The 17,011-nt window shown below is 44.9% G+C and overlaps 1 protein-coding gene across 2 annotated transcripts; it reads left to right on the top strand.

Annotated features, from left to right (window-relative positions):
- The first annotated feature begins 2,804 nt into the window (after window positions 1-2,804).
- LOC119965236 (proheparin-binding EGF-like growth factor) lies at window positions 2,805-6,922 on the top strand. 2 transcript variants are annotated; one of them, XM_038795706.1, is made up of 6 exons: window positions 2,805-3,113; window positions 3,409-3,585; window positions 3,881-4,064; window positions 4,894-5,049; window positions 5,366-5,470; window positions 6,463-6,922. In XM_038795706.1, exons 1-5 carry the CDS (start codon window positions 3,068-3,070, stop codon window positions 5,454-5,456), a joined length of 654 nt encoding a protein of 217 aa, XP_038651634.1. In that variant the 5' UTR covers window positions 2,805-3,067; the 3' UTR covers window positions 5,457-5,470; window positions 6,463-6,922. The 2 variants fall into 2 exon arrangements, with proteins under 2 accessions (XP_038651634.1, XP_038651635.1); XM_038795707.1 differs by having other exon boundaries at window positions 2,806-3,113; window positions 5,381-5,470.
- The last annotated feature ends 10,089 nt before the right edge of the window (window positions 6,923-17,011 follow it).

Here is a 17,011-nt window from a genome sequence, read left to right as displayed (position 1 = left end):
CTTGGCGGCCTCTCGTCGCTGAGAGCCAAATGCCAAGGTGAAGATGGAGAGGAGTAAGTTTAAGAGAGCGAAGTGACCTTGGGGACTCTGCTTTATACCCCAAGGGGTTTCGCGCCCTTCTGGGCGGACCCTGGACTTGGTCCCAATTAATTGGACCATGTCCCAATCGTTTGCATCGATTCTCTCCAATAACGGGGTCGTTCCCTGATCGTTGGGTGGGCTGTATGTAACCATTGGCCTGCCTTTGTTTTAGCTTCCACTGGCGCCGGGAAGTCTGTCCTGGTACCGATTGTTTCAATGTTTCTTTTTGTCCCCGGAGATAGCTCATTACTATGCTAATGGCTAGTAGTTTCAGTTCTATCTGGGTTCTGCAGGTTCAATCCACAGGAAACCTTGCACCTGCTTGTTTTCTAGTGCTGTCCATTTTTCCCTGCGCTCTTTGCGAGTGTCCATTTTGGAATTGAGACGTGGCCACCCCAGGTGGCTACACCCCTGAGTCCCAACACCCTGAATCCTAATTCTCAAGCCCCTTCCTAATGGCACTCCATACAGCTGTGGCTGTCCATGGGGTTGGGGGACATAGTAGGAGACAGAGGCTACTCTAATAGAAACTAGTGACAACATGGAGTGGGTGGAGGGGGTTTGCACTGCATCAGGATATTTAAATTGCTTATCTGTTATCCTCCTGGCTGCTGAATGCTGGGAGGAACCCTGACTGAAGAAACTCTTGAGCATTCCATGAGAATTGGGAACCCTATCCTCTATCCTTTATTTCTCTGTTTGGTTAGACCACACTTTGAGTTTGCCAGTAATTATGCCCCATATTATAAAAAGGATGTAGAGGTACTGGAGAGTGTGCAGAGAAGATTTACAGGGACAATATCAGAAATGCATGGATATGCCTGATTACTACTGGCTGGGGATTAATGGAAATCCCACAATCCTTAGTGAGTAGGGGCTTCCCCAATGAAGGGATGTGGATGGGGAGGGGGGGGGGGGGGGGGGGTGCAGATAAATCATTAGTAGTCACCTGCATAAATAGAGCTGGCCAGTGTGGAACCAACTAGAGAGGAGTGGGCAGTGGTGAAGTACTGCTGCATATATGTAATCGTAAATAAAGTTATTTCTTTTGATTCTACAAACTCGTGCTGGATTCTCTGTGGCCCTCACAAAAATATGCGCATCAGGAAAGGATTGATAAGTTAGGTCTCTTTTAAAAAAGAAGACTGAGGGGTGACCTGTTGGAGGCTTTTAAAATTATGCAAAATTTTGAGAGAGTGGAAACAGAGAAACTGTTTCCTCTTGTGGGCAAGAACATAACTAGAGGCCACCAATATGATAGTCACCAAGAAATCTAATAGGGAACTTGGAAGAATCTTCTTTACCCAAAGAGTGATGAGAATGTGGAACCACAGGAAGTGATTGAAACAAACAGTATAGATTAATTTAAAAGGAAAGTTAGACAGATATTTGAGAGAGTAGGGTATAGATGGTTATAATTGTAAATTTAGATGAGAAAAGATAGGAGACTTGAGTGTAGCATAAACATTGGCAAAGGACTAGTTACATTTAATGGTCTGTTTCTGTGCTGGATTTCCTATATAATTCTATGTCTTTTTCATTAGTTCAAGTGCAAGGTGGTAGGTAATGTAGTGCAATGTGGTTGTGAAAGGAGTTATCAAAGTGTTGAATCCGCGATAAGTAGAACGCATAAATGATAGTAGAAATTATGAACACGGTTTATTTCAATACAATTCCAATACTCCTCCACTCCCAACCTGCACCTACCTAGGCCGGGGTTTTTAATACAGCTGGGGCTCTTCTTGTAGAGGGGAAGCCCTACCCCCTTAAAAGGGAAGTTCATAATCCAGGGAGGTCATGGGAAATCGTATCGTCCTGATCCCGTGTCCTCCATTGGGGTTACAAAACAAAGGTTGCAGGCTGTTATTGAGGTAATGGCAATGGAAAATAGGAGCTCCACCCCTCCCTCCCTCCATCACATTCTTCCTGCTCACTCCCATTGTTTGCCTACCTCTTCAATGTCCCACTACTCCCCATTGCATGAATTCATCTTCTTCCCTTGAGTGTTGCGGATGATCCAATTGGGGTGCTTAGAATTATTTTCTCTGGTGGGGGATTCCACAACAAGGGACACTATCTGAAAAGTAGTTGAGCCATTCAGGAGTGAAATCAGGAAACACTTCCACACAGAGCGGAATTTATTTGGTCAAAAGGTCTTGAATGCTGGCTTAATTGAAACTTCAAGGCAGCAGTGGAGCGGGGCTTCAGAGAAAGTGTGTCCAGCTTTTCCCGTGCCAATGCTCATAGTAAACTGGAAAATATTGTGTTTGTGAGTAAATAGCAAAACTACAATTCACAAAATAATCTTGGATAAACTTTAGCAGAGCACCACAGAAATGGACAGGAAAACCTTGGTTAAACTTTGCACTGCGCAGGATCAACACACATCCCTGACTCCCAATTACTCAGAGCAGACATTACTCCCACTCAGCAGCATTGGGCTGCCTCTAAGTCTGGAAAGCATTTAAAAAATATAAAGTAAATGAATAATAACACATTACTATTACTTTACACATACTATTTGAAAATATAGTTTTTAAATTGCAGTGATTCTATTCTTTTTTTTAACTTCATTGCCTGAAGTAATTTTGACAGTGTAAAAGTTTATTCGCTGGTGTTGCTACTAGGAAACGGCCAGTCCCAACAAAGATTCTCAGTGTACTCAAAAAAGCCACGTGGTTTGGCGTCATTTTCGTCGGCTGGCTGCCTATATATCCAGGGGATTGCAGTTATTCTTAACTCGCCGCCAGCCTGCAAGGAACACGAGTAGTGCCCGAGACATTTAACACAATCGCCTGTCTGGATTGCCTGCCGACACCAACTAGTTTTAGATTAAGGCGCCAGAGCTGCAGTGGTTGTTGGGGAGCTGGACTTCTGCCGGTCACTTCTGAAGAAAGGTTCCAGTGGGCTCAGCTCAGTGTTTTGTGTTGGGACGACTGAGGAGCAAGTGGACAGATTTGTCGTTTCCAAGTGGTCGCAGCTCAACATGAGAGTTTCCACAGCAGCAACTCTCCTTGTCCTTCTCGCCGCCGGTAAGTGACCTGTTGACTCGAGCTCCACCCGCCCACCTTGGCTTCAAAACAAAACAAAAAAAAGTCGGAAAGTAAAACAGACCGGGTGAGGCTGGAATGATTGAATGTAGCTCGTAACGTGGCAGTCTCATCGGTGGCTTCTTCTGTGGATCTCCGGCATAGCTTTGTTTAATGGCTAATAGTCCGTGTTGCAGTAAGAGCAGCGCCCCTCTGCCTGATATTAAAGGGATATTGCCTGATTTTTAAAAAAATGACTTTCTGTCGGGTGTTTCACGATCAAATTCTTTTCGCGCAGTTTCTTGGCGGACTGGGATGGGAGCGGCGATCGAAGGCTACGAGAGTGAAGCAACTCGGAGTCTCCGGAGAGGGGAGAAGGATATTCTGACCATCCTCGGAGAGGTTATCGAAGGGGAACCGACTGTGCAAACAGCCCGGCATCCACCCAGTGGCCGAACCCCTGAAACACCAGAAGGTAATGTCAGATAGAGGAAGATCTCCGCGCCCTTCACTCACACCAGTTGTAAACAAGGGCAGACATTTCGGATTTTATTTCCTCTACTGGTAGAATTTTTCTTTCTTTTTTTGCCTGAAGAAAGTTGAACAAAGCGCTTTGTACTGTGTATGTGTGTCTGGTTTTGGGGGGGGGGGGGGGGGGGGGGGGGGAAGAGAGTAGTTATCTGGCGCTATTGGTAGAGCCGGGAAATTCGAGCCGTTTGCACCTTTTCTCTTTTAGGTGTACCATGAATGCTTTGTTTATTTTAAACTAGTGACCTATAAATCTGGGGGAAACTCAACGGCGACTGAAGTGGGTAAAGGCAAAGGAAAACGACAAAGGAACAACAGACGTGGCAAGCGAAAGGGTAAAAAGAATCCATGCTACAGAAAATACAAGGATTTTTGCATTCATGGAGAATGTCAGTACTTGAAGCACATTAAAGAGGTATCATGCAGGTATTTAACTTTTTTTCAATCTGCGGGTGAAGTGCTGATATCGTGAGTCGAGCGGTGGTGGGTGGTGGGTGGAGTTCAGGTAAATCTGGCACGTAGGTAACATCAAAGGGTCTGCAATGTGTGCGCAAAACATTGACGACAATAAATTGCTAACATTACACATACCTGAGCCCCAGCATGTCTAGACGAGGCGGATATCTTCAGAATCCCCGGAGCAAAGAAGGAAACGGATAACCATTGAAGTTTAACAACGTCAATTTCGTTTTCAAGTTTAAAATAATTCCAGCATCCGCCGTATTTTGCTTCTCTCAAGCCTATCCTCTGAAAAGCCTAACCTCTGAAAATTGAAAGGCGAATTGAAATCAAACTTCACAATTGTGGAAATAAAAACGTTGCTTTACTGTGAGCAGAATGAAATGCTGCTGCCCACATAATTCACTCATTTAAGTTTAACTGGATCCTTTGTTAAACGTTAGGTTTTTTTCTCCATGTTAAGAAAGTGCAGGGAGTTTTGTTAAATCACTTTAAATCATATTATTTAATGTACTTGTTACATAAAGTTTGATATTTAATGTAAAATGTTGTATCATTAATATATGCACATAAGACAAACATCAAGCCTATTTTAGTTAATGATTTTGCCACCATAACTACACAAAGTTCAAAGTTTTCTTACTTGATTTACTTACCGATATATTTAAATTGTTCCTTTTTTTGATAAATACATGTCACAGTTGCATATAATAGCCATGACATTTCTTTGAACTTGTTGCATTTTTATTTTATATTTGGTAAAGTAATTAAAATGTATTTCTTAATTTCTTTATAGGTGTTTTTCAGGATATGAAGGAGCAAGATGTGGTACTTTCATTTTAGCTGTGGAACATCCAAAAGATCCAAATGACAACACCACAACTCTGGCTATTGTGGCAGTGGTGCTGTCCTCCCTTAGTCTCACTGTAATCCTTGTCCTTTTGGTTCTTGGGTGAGTTATCAGTAAATAGATGTGCCTTTCTATGTAAATTTTAGGATTTTAAAACTGCTTTTAATTCCAGTACATCATAATATGATCATTGCAATCTAAAATGTACTGTTTAACTGGCAAAAATTAAAACAAATCTCAGTCAATAAACCTGTTAATCATTTGAGAAAATTTGTGTCAAAATAGTTTCTGGTAATTATACTTCACAATGGTTCTTAAAATGGATTTGGTATCAAATATCAGCATGGTAAAAGCAATATGTGAAGTAACTGAGCCATATTCTGACATGCTACTGTTATTGCCTTATAAATCTTTATAGTCTGTTTTTTGATAGATATCACAGGCGAGTTGCCAGTTATGATGTAAAAAATGAAGAAAAGATTAAACTTGGGAATAATAACAGTCACTGATTTCAAAAGAAATGGTAAGTTCATAAATTTGTTGGATGTTTTGTGTTAATCATTAAAGAAATTGCATACAAGATAATGGGTGGGATTTATCAACGTTCCCCCATAGCATGTTTTTTCGGTGGGGGAGGCAGCCCCAGCCAATTTCAATGGGATTGCCCATTGACCGCACCCTTTGCCGTCAGTGCAGGAAAGTTACTGTATAAAGCAGGCATCTTGTCCAAAGAAAGTAATTAAAAATGTCACATCGACAAACAATGTCATGCATACCATAAAACACCGATTTACTTTTCGGAGATTAGAATTAGCAATGTGGAACTTGTGATCCACAACCCAAAATGAATCTGTCAAAATGTGTTTCCTTTTGAGATAGTGGCAAAATCGGTACGGTCCAAATCAACCATTTCCAATATATTGACTGGACTTGTGATCTCCACTCCTCCTTTTGACACACCGGTATATAGTGAACAGTTTTGCTTGTGTGGGATAATATCAGCTCATTTGTATTGGATCACAATGTCATTGAAATCTGAGCAATGCTTTTTAATGCCTTACTTTTAGTTCTCTAGTCCAACAGTCCAATATCCAGTTTTTGGTGTCTTGTTTAATTTAAAGTTACAGTAAAATTACACAAATACAATTTGTTTTTATTGGGATTCACCCAAGTACCTTCCTTACAAAGTTACCTATAGTTCCTATGGATGTTTGAAATAAAGTAAAAGATGATATTGCTTTCATAAAAAAATAATGAAGGACTTGTGTGTTTTGATTGATCCCAGTTTTAAGTAATAATGGTTTCCACTTTCTACCCTGACGGGGCTCATATTTTACAACAGCATGAAAACTTGTAGCTCCAAAAATTATTGCAGCAGGGCGGGGTGCTACTAGTGTGGATGGGGTGATAAAATTATTCTTCTAGCTACACCCATAACCATACTCCCAGGGCAAAAATATGTACAAGTCAGTATTTTAGAATGATCAATTCAATTGGCACTTTTTTTAATTGCAGGTACAAAATGGCTACAAAACCTACCTCAATGATGGAAGAAATCACAAAAGAATAAAAGATAACGGAGACAACAGACAAAACGTCAAATTGTTCATGTACTGAATGAATAAAACAACTGCATCCATTGGGTGCATATCTATTCCCCAGCAGCTGGGGAGACTGGAAATTATAGGTGTATCCACCATTTGCATTTCCCTAATATACTGTTAATATTTAAAGCAACTTATTTATATTCGCATTCTTAAATTGTCAGTATATATTTATTTTAGTATTATTTTATATTTAACTTATTTTAGGTTATTTGCAGTTTATTATTTAAAGCATGTGTTTTCTGCTGCTGCCTGTTTAAAATGTGTACTTTCAAAATATTTAAAGGTGTTTCTCAAGCAACATGACCATCCTAAAACGAGTAAACAGCAAATGAATTACTGATGTAAAATAAATGTGTTCTTTTGTATAAGTCTGATTGTATGGATTTCTTTTACTTACAACAATTTAAGAAATCATCGAACAAAAATGTGTGAGTAATACAAGTGCAGGAAGGGAAAACCACTGGTTTATATTTTTGTTATAATGTTAAATTGTATTGGATATTGAAATATACGCAGAGCTTTTTTGTATTGGTTATTTTCAATAAAGTAATATAAAAGTAACTCTTTGCTTGTTTATAGTTGAAGGAAGTGAGCAAGCTCTGTTGGTAATGCACCATTTAGCATGGTCACTAGTCAAAGAAGCTAAGAAAGCTCCATCTCTGATTCAGTGCTATATTGGTCACACAAAGCTTGGGACCCTATTGTTGGCCACAATAAATACAGGATAGGGAGAGGGGAAAAATGCAGCCAAAGTTCATACCCGGTTTGCTATGCAGTAGCTGCTATTGGAACAGCACATGATTTGATGTTGGGTGAGGATAGAATTGGGCACCCTCGCTTGGATCCAAGATTCAAATAGCCTTCCAACACTCACTGTCTAGACTTAGGCATGAAGAATGGTCACTTAGATGAGATACCAGACTACTAGTGGAGCCTGTAGGATCATCACCAGTAACAGTTGCCATCTTCTGCAGAGGAGGACATAGAGTTAAAATAGAAGTGGGAATAGTGGGGGTGGGGCAGAGGACATAGAGAAGAGAAACTTATTATTGTCTACAAAATGCAAAACATGTTAATAGTCACGAAGTGAAAATGCAAGTATTCATGTTTGCAGTCTGTTGATCCTACATTATAAATAAACACACATGTGGGAGGCAGTGGTATTGTCACTGAACTAGTATTCCAGAGACCCAGAGTCATGTTCTGAGGCCTGAATTCAAACCTGCCATGGCAGATGATGACGTTTAAATTCAATAAAAATCTAAAATTCTAAAGGGGCGGCAGGGTCCCAGGTTCAATTCCGGTCTTGGGTGGCTGTGTGGAGTCTGCACATTCGCCCCGTGTTTCTGTGGGTTGCTCTGGTTTCCTCCCACAGTCCAAAGATGTGCAGGTTAGGTGGATTAGCTATGCTAAATTGCCCCTTAGTGTCCAAAGGTTGGATTACGGGGATGGGGTGGTGACTTACTTTTGGGTAGGGGGCTCTTTGCAGGGGCCAGTGTAGACTCAATGGGCTGAATGGCCTCCTGCTGCACTGTAAAATGACTTGTTGGGCTGAATGGCCTCCTGCACTATAAATTCTATGTGCTTGGGTTCCTATTGAAGATGGCTTTATATTTGGCTGGCTTGGAAGAATATCTAAAATAAAGAAAAACTTGCATTTATATAGCAGCTCTCATAACCACAGGGTCTAGCATCGTACTTTTTTTTCCCATAAATTTAGAGTATCCAATTCATTCTTTCCAATTAAGGGGCAATATAGCGTGACCAATTCACCTAATCATTTCTTTGGGTTGTGGGGGTGAAACCCACGCAAACAGGGGGAGAATGTGCAAATACCACACGGACAGTGACCTGGGGCAGGGATCGAACCTGGGACCTCGCCGCCACCATGCTGCCCATCGCATAGTACTTTTGAAGCAATGAAGAATTTTTGAAGTGCAGTCGCTATTGTAATGTAGGAAATGACCATAATGAACTGCTGTCCGGGGTTTAATGCATTCAAATTCGACAGTAGTAATAATCGCAGAGTTAAGCATGTTACTGTGCACACTTATAATATGGCCTTTGATGTTCAAGACTTTGTAGTAATAAGCTGCATGTCGACACGGTGGTGCAGGGGTTAGCACTGCTGCCTCACGGCGCCGAGCACCCAGTTTGTTCCTGGCCCCGAGTCACTGTCCGTGTGAAGTTTACACATTCTCACGTGTTTGCATGGGTGTCACCCCCCCCCCCCCCCCATAACCTAAAAGATGCGCAGGGTAGGTGGATTGGCCGTGCTAGATTGCTCCTTAATTGAGAAAAAAAAAGTACTCTAAATTTTTAAAAAAATAAGCTGCATGTTATGATGAATGTCACATAATATAAGTCAGTATAAAATGTCACATGAAAATGTTAGAAATTATCAGTAACTTTTCAACAGAGATGGTACTTGAAGCAAAAAGCACGATTCAATCTCTTGTCCATGCTGAAATTGTTGACCTCACCTTGGATAGCTGTAGAAGTATTGGTCTCCTTGGCTAGTAAAAATAAAGGCAGGGAGGGTTACCATTCCTGGTCATTTTCCAATGATTCTTGCTGGAATGTGTGTTTATGGGGACATCTGAGGAGGACACAATTAAGTTTAGCCTTATGCCGCATGCTTCAATAATCTACTGATACTCAACAGCCAGTCTGGGGGTTCCCAAACTGTTCCACAGGCACATGCAACACAAGCCCTGGAAACTCAGTTCTTGAAGCCCAGGAAACATGGTTCTAATTTCAGGTATATATCTGATTCACCAGTATGCCCTGTTCCAATTTTATAAGCTTAAAGTTTTCAAAAGGGTTTTTGTTGCTTCGCTGATGGATTAATTCAAATCCGATTAAATTCTGTTAGTGTCAGCATCTTGAGATATAAGTAAATTAATAGAATTATGGACTTTTCTTTGATCCTGAAGTTCCACAATACACATCTTTGTGGCTCAAAGGTTCCTTTATTTCTATCCAGCTTCAAAGAAGAATGATTACTTAGGCAAAATGTTGGAAGGCTGCAGATTTACATAGAACTGTATTCCAGTCTGAGTTAATGTCGCCAAGAAAAAAGGGAAAAAGACTGAGGAAAAATGCATTTAATACAAAACACGTATTGAATGTGTTCACCAACGCTTGGAATATTATGCCCTATGGCTGCTCTCTTCTGAGCATGATGTGGAGATGCCGGCGTTGGACTGGGGTGAGCACAGTAAGAAGTCTTACAACACCAGGTTAAAGTCAACATGTTTGTTTCAAACACTAGCTTTCGGAGCACTGCTCCTTCACCTGAGGAAGGAGCAGTGTTCCGAAAGATAGTATTTGAAACAAACATGTTGGACTTTAACCCGGTGTTGTAAGACTTCTTACTCTTCTGAGCAGAACTTGCAGCTTTTCATATTTTGGTACTTTAAGACATTCTGTGATAACCTCTTCATTTTGTCATGTCAAATATGACATTTGTACTACACCTACTCATTCCTTCATGACTTTCAGCCAGACAATATCCTTTTCATATAGCCTAGCTGGAACTTTGATTCCTAATTGCAGACAGACCTCCTCCACAAGCAATTAAAAGGAAAATGTTTTGTGCATATAGGCAACAGGATCGGCATTGTCTAAACATTTAAATTGAATGCACGTCGGTTTCAAAAGATTTTTAAAATCCAATTTGACATTGCGTTGTAGTTACACCCTCTGCAGTATCAAACCAGTCAGTTCTAACTCTGAATTTACAACTTCAGTTCCACTGAGACAGTGAAACTGCTTAGCAATGACTTCTAACTATCAAGAAGTTCAGCAGCAATTAACTTTGTGTGAGGTGTGAATGGCTTTCCCTAAATTTATTTAAATTTGTGACATAGAAATTGCCTGGCCCCAAGAACATTTTGCTTGCCTGAGGTCAATTGGGCATTATCTAGAAGCATGTGTAGTCAGGAACCTGTTCACTTTCTGTATGAATGAAGTGGTTCCTCTAATTATAGTGCAACCTTAAACTGCTTGATGGAGTAGGGCGGTACAGTAGCACCGTAGTTAGCACTGTTGCCTCGCAGCGCCAGAGAGTCTGCACGATCTCCCCGTGTCTGCGTGGGTTTTCTCCAGGTGCTCCGGTTTCCTCCCGCAAGTCCCAAAAGACATGCTTGTGAGGTGAATTGGACATTCTGAGTTCTCCCTCACTGTACCTGAACAGGCGCCGGAGTGTGGAGACGAGGGGATTTTCACAGTGACTTCATTGCTATGTTAATGTAAGCATACTTGTGACACTAATATGGATTATTATTATTATAGTAAAACTGAACCATAAGACCACAAGGTGGGAGCAGGAGTAGGCCATTTGGTCCGTCTTGTCTGCTCTGCCATTCAATGAGATCATAACTGACCTGATATGATGCCGCTCAACTACTCGACTTACCCCTATAACTCTTGTTTTCCTTACTGATTAAAAATCTGCCTACCTCAGCCTTTAACATACTTAATGACCCAGCCTCTGCAGCTCTCTGTGGTAGATTCACTATCCCTCTGAGAGAAGAAACTCCTCCTCATCTCTTGTCTTAAATGGGCGATCCCTTACTCTAAAATTATGCCCCCTGGTTCTGGACGCTTTCTTTCAGCATCTACATTGTCAAGCACCTGAGACTCTAGTGTCTCTATAAGATCACCTCTCATTCTTCCAGTGAGTACAGATCCAACAAACTCAACCTCTCCGCATAAGAAAATGTCTCCATACCCAGGATCAATCTTGTGAGCCTTCTCTGGACTGCTTCCAATGCCAGTATATCTTTCCTTGGATAAGGGACCAAAACTGTTCACAGTATTCCAGGTGCAGTCCAACTAGTGCTTTGTACAGTTTTAGCAAGACTGCCCTATTTTATACTCCATTCCATTTGCCTTCCCAATTACCTGTTGAACTTGCATGCTAGCTTGATGTAATTTATGGATGAGGGTGCCCAAATCTCTCTGTGCTGCAGCTTTCTGCAGTCTTTCTTGATTTAAATCATATTCAGCTTCTTTATTCTTCCAACCAAAGTGCATATCTTCACATTTTCCTGCATTATATTCCATCTGCCAATTTTTTGCCTACTCACTTAAGCTGTCTGAATCTCTCTGTAGACTCTTTGTGTCATCCTCACCACTTGCCTTCCCACTATTTTTGTGTCATCCGCAAACTTGGCAATAGTATATTCATTTCCTTGCCTACCTTATTAATATATATTGTAAATAATTGTGGCCCCAGCACTGATTCCTATTGCACGCCAACTTACAGGTTGCCATCCTGAAAATGCCCCTCTTATCCCAACTCTCTGTCTTCTTTTAAAAAAAAATATTTTTATTCTCCTTTTTCACATTTTCTCCCGAATTTACACCCACCCACAATAAACAATAATCAGCAACAGATATGTCAATCCCCATAACAATAACAACGATCCCATCCTCCCACCTACCCCCAAACATCAGCCCACATGTTTACATAAACAAATAACAAAAAGGAATCAGGGATTACCCATAGTCATCCTTAATATACACAGCCCCCAACCCTTCCACCCACCTCCCCCAACTAATGTTCGATGTTATCCAGTTTTTGAAAGTGCATAATAAATAATGGCCATGACTTGTAGAACCCCTCCGAGCTTCCCCTCAGTTTAAACTTAACCTTCTCAAGGGTCAAGTATTCCAACAGGTCGCCCCGCCAAGCCAGGGCAGAGGGTGGAGAAGCTGGTCTCCATCCCAACAGGATCCGCCTTCGGGCGATCAACGAGACGAAGGCTATGATATCTGCCTCCGCACCCATTTCCAACCCTGGCTGGTCCAACACTCCGAATATGGTCCCCCCGGGGACCCGGGTCGAGTTTCACGTGCACCATCTTGGAAATTACCCTAACCTCCTTCCAATACTCTTCTAGCTTTGGACAGGACCAAAACATGTGAACGTGATTCCCCGCCCCCCCCCCCCCCCCCCCCCCCCCCGCGCAACGCTCACACACATCTTCTACTCCTTCAAAGAATCGGCTCATCCTCGCCCTCGTGAGGTGCGCTCTGAATACCACCTTCAGCTGTATCAGCCCCAACCTTGCACATGAGGTGGAGGCATTTACTCTCCGGAGCACCTCACACCAGACCCACTCTTCTATAACCTCTCCCAACTCTTCCTCCCACTTTGCTTTGATCCCTTCCAGTGGTGCCTTATCCTCTTCCAAAATAGCTCCGTAACCGCTGACACTACCCCCTTCTCCAGTCCACTTGTCGTCAGCACCTCCTCCAGCAATGTGGAAGCTGGCTCCTCACGGAAGCTCTGTATCTCCTTCCTGGCAAAATCCCGAAACTGCATGTATCTAAACATTTCTCCCTGCTCCAACCCATACTTTGCTTCCAGCTCCCTCAATCCTGCAAACCGACCCCTAAGAAACAAATCTTTTAGCGTCTTAATCCCCTTCTCTTCCCATTTCCGAAAACTTCCATCCGACTTCCCTGGCTCAAATCTGTGGTTCCCCCGAATCGGCATTTCCCTTGACCCTGCCTCCAACTCGAAGTGTTGGCAAAACTGCCTCCAGATTTTCAATGAAGTTATTATTACCAGACTCCCTGAGTATTTCCTCTGAGCTATCAGGAGCGACGCTGTTGCTAGTGCTTTCAGTCCCGACCCCCTGCACAAACTCTCCTCCATTCTGAGCCACTGGGAATCAACCCCTCTGACCCAGCTCTGCACCTTCTCCACATTCGCCGCCCAGTAGTAGTACATCAGGTTCGGGAGACCCAAACCCCCTGCCTGCCTTCCCCTCTGTAGCAGCACCTTTCTCACTCTGGCCACCTTCCCACCCCATATGAACGAGGTAATCCTTCAACTTATACTTGAATTTTTTATAATATTCCACCAGAAACCCATCCGGCCCTGCCACCTTCCCCAACTGCATTCTCCCAATCGCATCCTTTATCTCCTGCTCCACTATTGGTCCTTCTAATGTAGCCCTGTCCGCCTCCCCTAGCCTCGGATACTCCAACCCATCTAGAAATTCCTGCATCTCACGGTCTCCCCCGGGTGGCTCTGACCTGTACAACCTCTCATAAAACTCCTCAAAAACCTTGTTAATCAGCTCCGGCGTCACCACCAACTTCTCTGCCCTATCCCTCACCTGAAGAATTTCCCTTGCCGCTGCCTCCCTCAGAGCTGACCTGATAACATACGCCTTATCTCCATGTTCATAAACTGCACCCCTTGCTCGCCTGAGTTGGCGCACTGCCTTCCTGGTGGACAGTCGCCTGTAGTTCCTTCCTCTTTTCCAGCTTCGCTGGGTCCCCAACTTCTGCTGAGCTGATGCTCACTCTCCCGCAAAGAAGTCAATAAATGGTTGCACCTCCGGGTGAACCCCTGTACAGATCCCCTCAAGGCGAACTTAATTTTTTCCATACCCAGGAAACTCGACATGTCCGCAAGCCACAACTCAGTCTTCGGGGGCTTTGAGTCCCTCCACGCCAATAGTATTCGTCGCCGGGCTATCAGGGAAGCAAAGGCCAAAACATCGGCCTCTTTCTCCCCTGGACTCCCGGGTCTTCCGAAACCCCAAAAATTGCCACCCCTGGACCCATCGCCACCCTTGTTTTTAGCACCCGGGACATGACGCCCGCAAATCCCTCCCAGTACCCCCTAAGCTTAGGGTATGCCCAAAACATGTGAACGTGGTTCGCTGGTCCTCCCGCGCACCTAGCGCATTTGTCCTCTATCCCAAAGAATTTGCTCATCCGAGCCACCGTCATGTGGGCCCGGTGAATGACCTTAAATTGAATCAGCCAGAGCCTGGCACATGTTGTGGTCGAATTTACCCGACTCAGGGCCTCTGCCTACAGCCCGTCCTCCATTTCCCTGCCTAGCTCCTCCTCCCATTTAAGTTTCAGTTCCTCCGTCTGGGACCCTTCCTCCCTCATGAGCACCTTATAAATATCAGAGACTCTACCCTCCCCTTCTTCCCCCCTAGAGACTATTCTGTCTTGGATCCCCATTGGCGGGAGGCGTGGGAAAGATGGGACCTGTCTACGGACAAAGTCCCGCAACTGTAGGTACCTAAAATCATTTCCCCTTACCAGACCAAATTTCTCCTCCAAGCTCCTCAAACTCGCAAAGCTCCCTTCGAGGAACATGTCGCCCACCCTTCCCACCCCCGCCCGCCGCCATGCTCGAAACCCCCCATCCATACTCCCGGGGGCAAACCGATGGTTGTCGCAGATTGGTGCCCAAACCGACACCCCCATCTCCCCTACATGCCTCCTCCATTGGCCCCATATCCGCAGGGTCGCCACCACTACCGGGCTGGTGGAGTACCTGGCCGGCGGCAGCGGTAGAGGAGCCATGACCAGGGCTGCCAGGCTGGGGCCCCTGCACAAAGCCGCCTCCACCCGCTCCCAGATAGACCCCGTACCCACCATCCACTTCCTTATCATAGCGATGTTGGCCGCCCAGTAATAATTAATCAGACTCGGCAAAGCCAGCCCTCCCTCGCTGCGGTTCCTCTCCAGCATCGCCTTCTTCACCCGCGGGGATTTTCCCGCCCAGACAAAGCTCATGATCATCCTGTTAACTCTTTTGAAGAAGGACCGTGGGACAAAGATCAGGAGGCACTGAAAAACAAACAGAAATCTAGGGAGGATTGTCATCTTTACAGTCTGCACCCTCCCTGCCAGCGACAGTGGGAGTGCATCCCATCTCCGAAACTCTCTCTTCATTTGCTCCACCACCCTGGCCAAATTTAACTTGTGCAGCCTGCTCCAGTCTCGCGCCACCTGGATTCCCAAATACCAGAAATTTTCCTCAACCAGCCTAAACGGTAGCCCTCTCAATCTGTTCTCCTGGCCCCTTGCCGGTACCACAAACATTTTACTCTTGGCCGTATTTAATTTGTATCCTGAAAACCGGCCGAACTTCGTCAACATTCCCAGTATACATCCCATCCCGGCCACTGGGTCTGACACGTACAGGAGCAGGTCGTCTGCATAAAAAGAGACCCTATGTTCTACCCCGCCCCTCACCATCCCCTTCCATCCCTCTGCGGCTCTCAGCGCAATCGCCAGCGGCTCTATGGCCAGCGCAAACAGCAGCAGGGAGAGCGGGCAGCCCTGTCTGGACCCTTGGTACAGCCTAAAGTACTCCGACACTTCTCTGTTAGTCCTGACGCTCGCCTTTGGGGCCTGATATAATAATTTGAGCCAATTCACCACTCCCTCCCCGAACCCAAACCGTCCGAGCACCTCCCATAGATAGTCCCACTCCACCCGGTCAAAGGCCTTCTCGGCGTCCATCGCCACCACTACCTCCACCTCTCTGCCCGCCGGGGGCATCATTATCACATTAAGTAATCTTCTCAGGTTGGTCGCCAGCTGTCTACCTTTCACGAACCCAGTTTGGTCCTCCCTAATCACCTCCGGTACGCAGTCCTCCATTCTAACCGCCAGTACCTTTGCCAGGAGCTTGGTGTCAGGGAGATTGGCTTGTACGACACGCACGCCTCCGGGTCTTTACCCCGCTTCAATATCAGTGATATAGTGGCTTGCCACATTGTCGGCGGCAGGGTCCCTCTGTCCCTTGCCTCATTGAAAACCCTTGCCAAGACCGGACCCACCAGCTCAGAGAACTTCCCATAGAACTCTACTGGGTATCCATCCGGCCCCGGGGCTTTCCCCGACTGCATGGCCTTTAGGCCCCCCAATACCTCCTCCACTCTAATCGGGGCCCCCAGCTCATCCACTCGCCCCCCGCCTACTGTTGGGAATGTTAACCCGTCCAGAAACCTTTTCATCTCCTCCGGTTCTTCCGGCGGCTCCGAAGTATACAGCTTGCGATAGAAGTCCCAGAATACCTTATTCAATCCTCCACTTTGCGCCCCTCCCCATCCATCACTCTACTTATTTCCCTGGCCGCCTCCCTCTTCCTGAGTTGCTGCGCTAACAGTCTGCTAGCCTTTTCCCCATGCTCATACACCATGCCCCTTGCCTTCCTAAGCTGTTCCACGGCCCTACTCGTGGATAGTGCCCCCAGTTCCGCCTGTAGTCTCTGCCTCTCCCTGAGTAAAACCTCCCCCGGGGACTTCGCGTGCTCTTCATCTATCCGACCCATTTCCCTGACCAATCTATCCATCTCTGCCCTGACTGCCTTGGCTCTGTGAGCCCCAATTGAAATCCGCTTCCCTCGCACTACTGTCTTTAGCGCCTCCCACAGGGTCGCCGCTGAGACCTCCCCTGTGTCATTCACCTGCAAGTAATTTTGCATACACCTCCGAAGCCTCTCACAGATCCCCTCCTCCGACAGCAGTCCCACGTCTAGCCTCTATTGCGGGCGTTGGTGGTTCGTCCCCCCGATCTGCAGGTCTACCCAGTGTGGGGCATGGTCTGAGATAGTAATTGCCGAATATTCCGTGTTCTTTACCTCCCCTATACAATCCCTGCTTAGTACAAAGAAATCTATC

The sequence above is a fragment of the Scyliorhinus canicula genome, chromosome 4 (genome assembly GCF_902713615.1).
Source record: "Scyliorhinus canicula chromosome 4, sScyCan1.1, whole genome shotgun sequence".
Taxonomy (NCBI): Eukaryota; Metazoa; Chordata; class Chondrichthyes; order Carcharhiniformes; family Scyliorhinidae; genus Scyliorhinus; species Scyliorhinus canicula.
The sequence above is the reverse complement of the archived record's forward strand: the minus strand, read 5'-3'. Positions and strand labels throughout refer to the sequence as shown.

What these genes read in the sequence shown, in the direction of transcription:
- LOC119965236 (XM_038795706.1), top strand. Translation starts at nt 3,068, where the DNA reads ATGAGAGTTTCCACAGCAGCAACTCTCCTTGTCCTTCTCGCCGCCG. An exon ending in ATTAAAGAGGTATCATGCAG is followed by an intron (nt 4,065 to 4,893) that starts GTATTTAACTTT and finishes ATTTCTTTATAG; the next exon opens with GTGTTTTTCAGGATATGAAG. An exon ending in CTTGTCCTTTTGGTTCTTGG is followed by an intron (nt 5,050 to 5,365) that starts GTGAGTTATCAG and finishes AAATCTTTATAG; the next exon opens with TCTGTTTTTTGATAGATATC.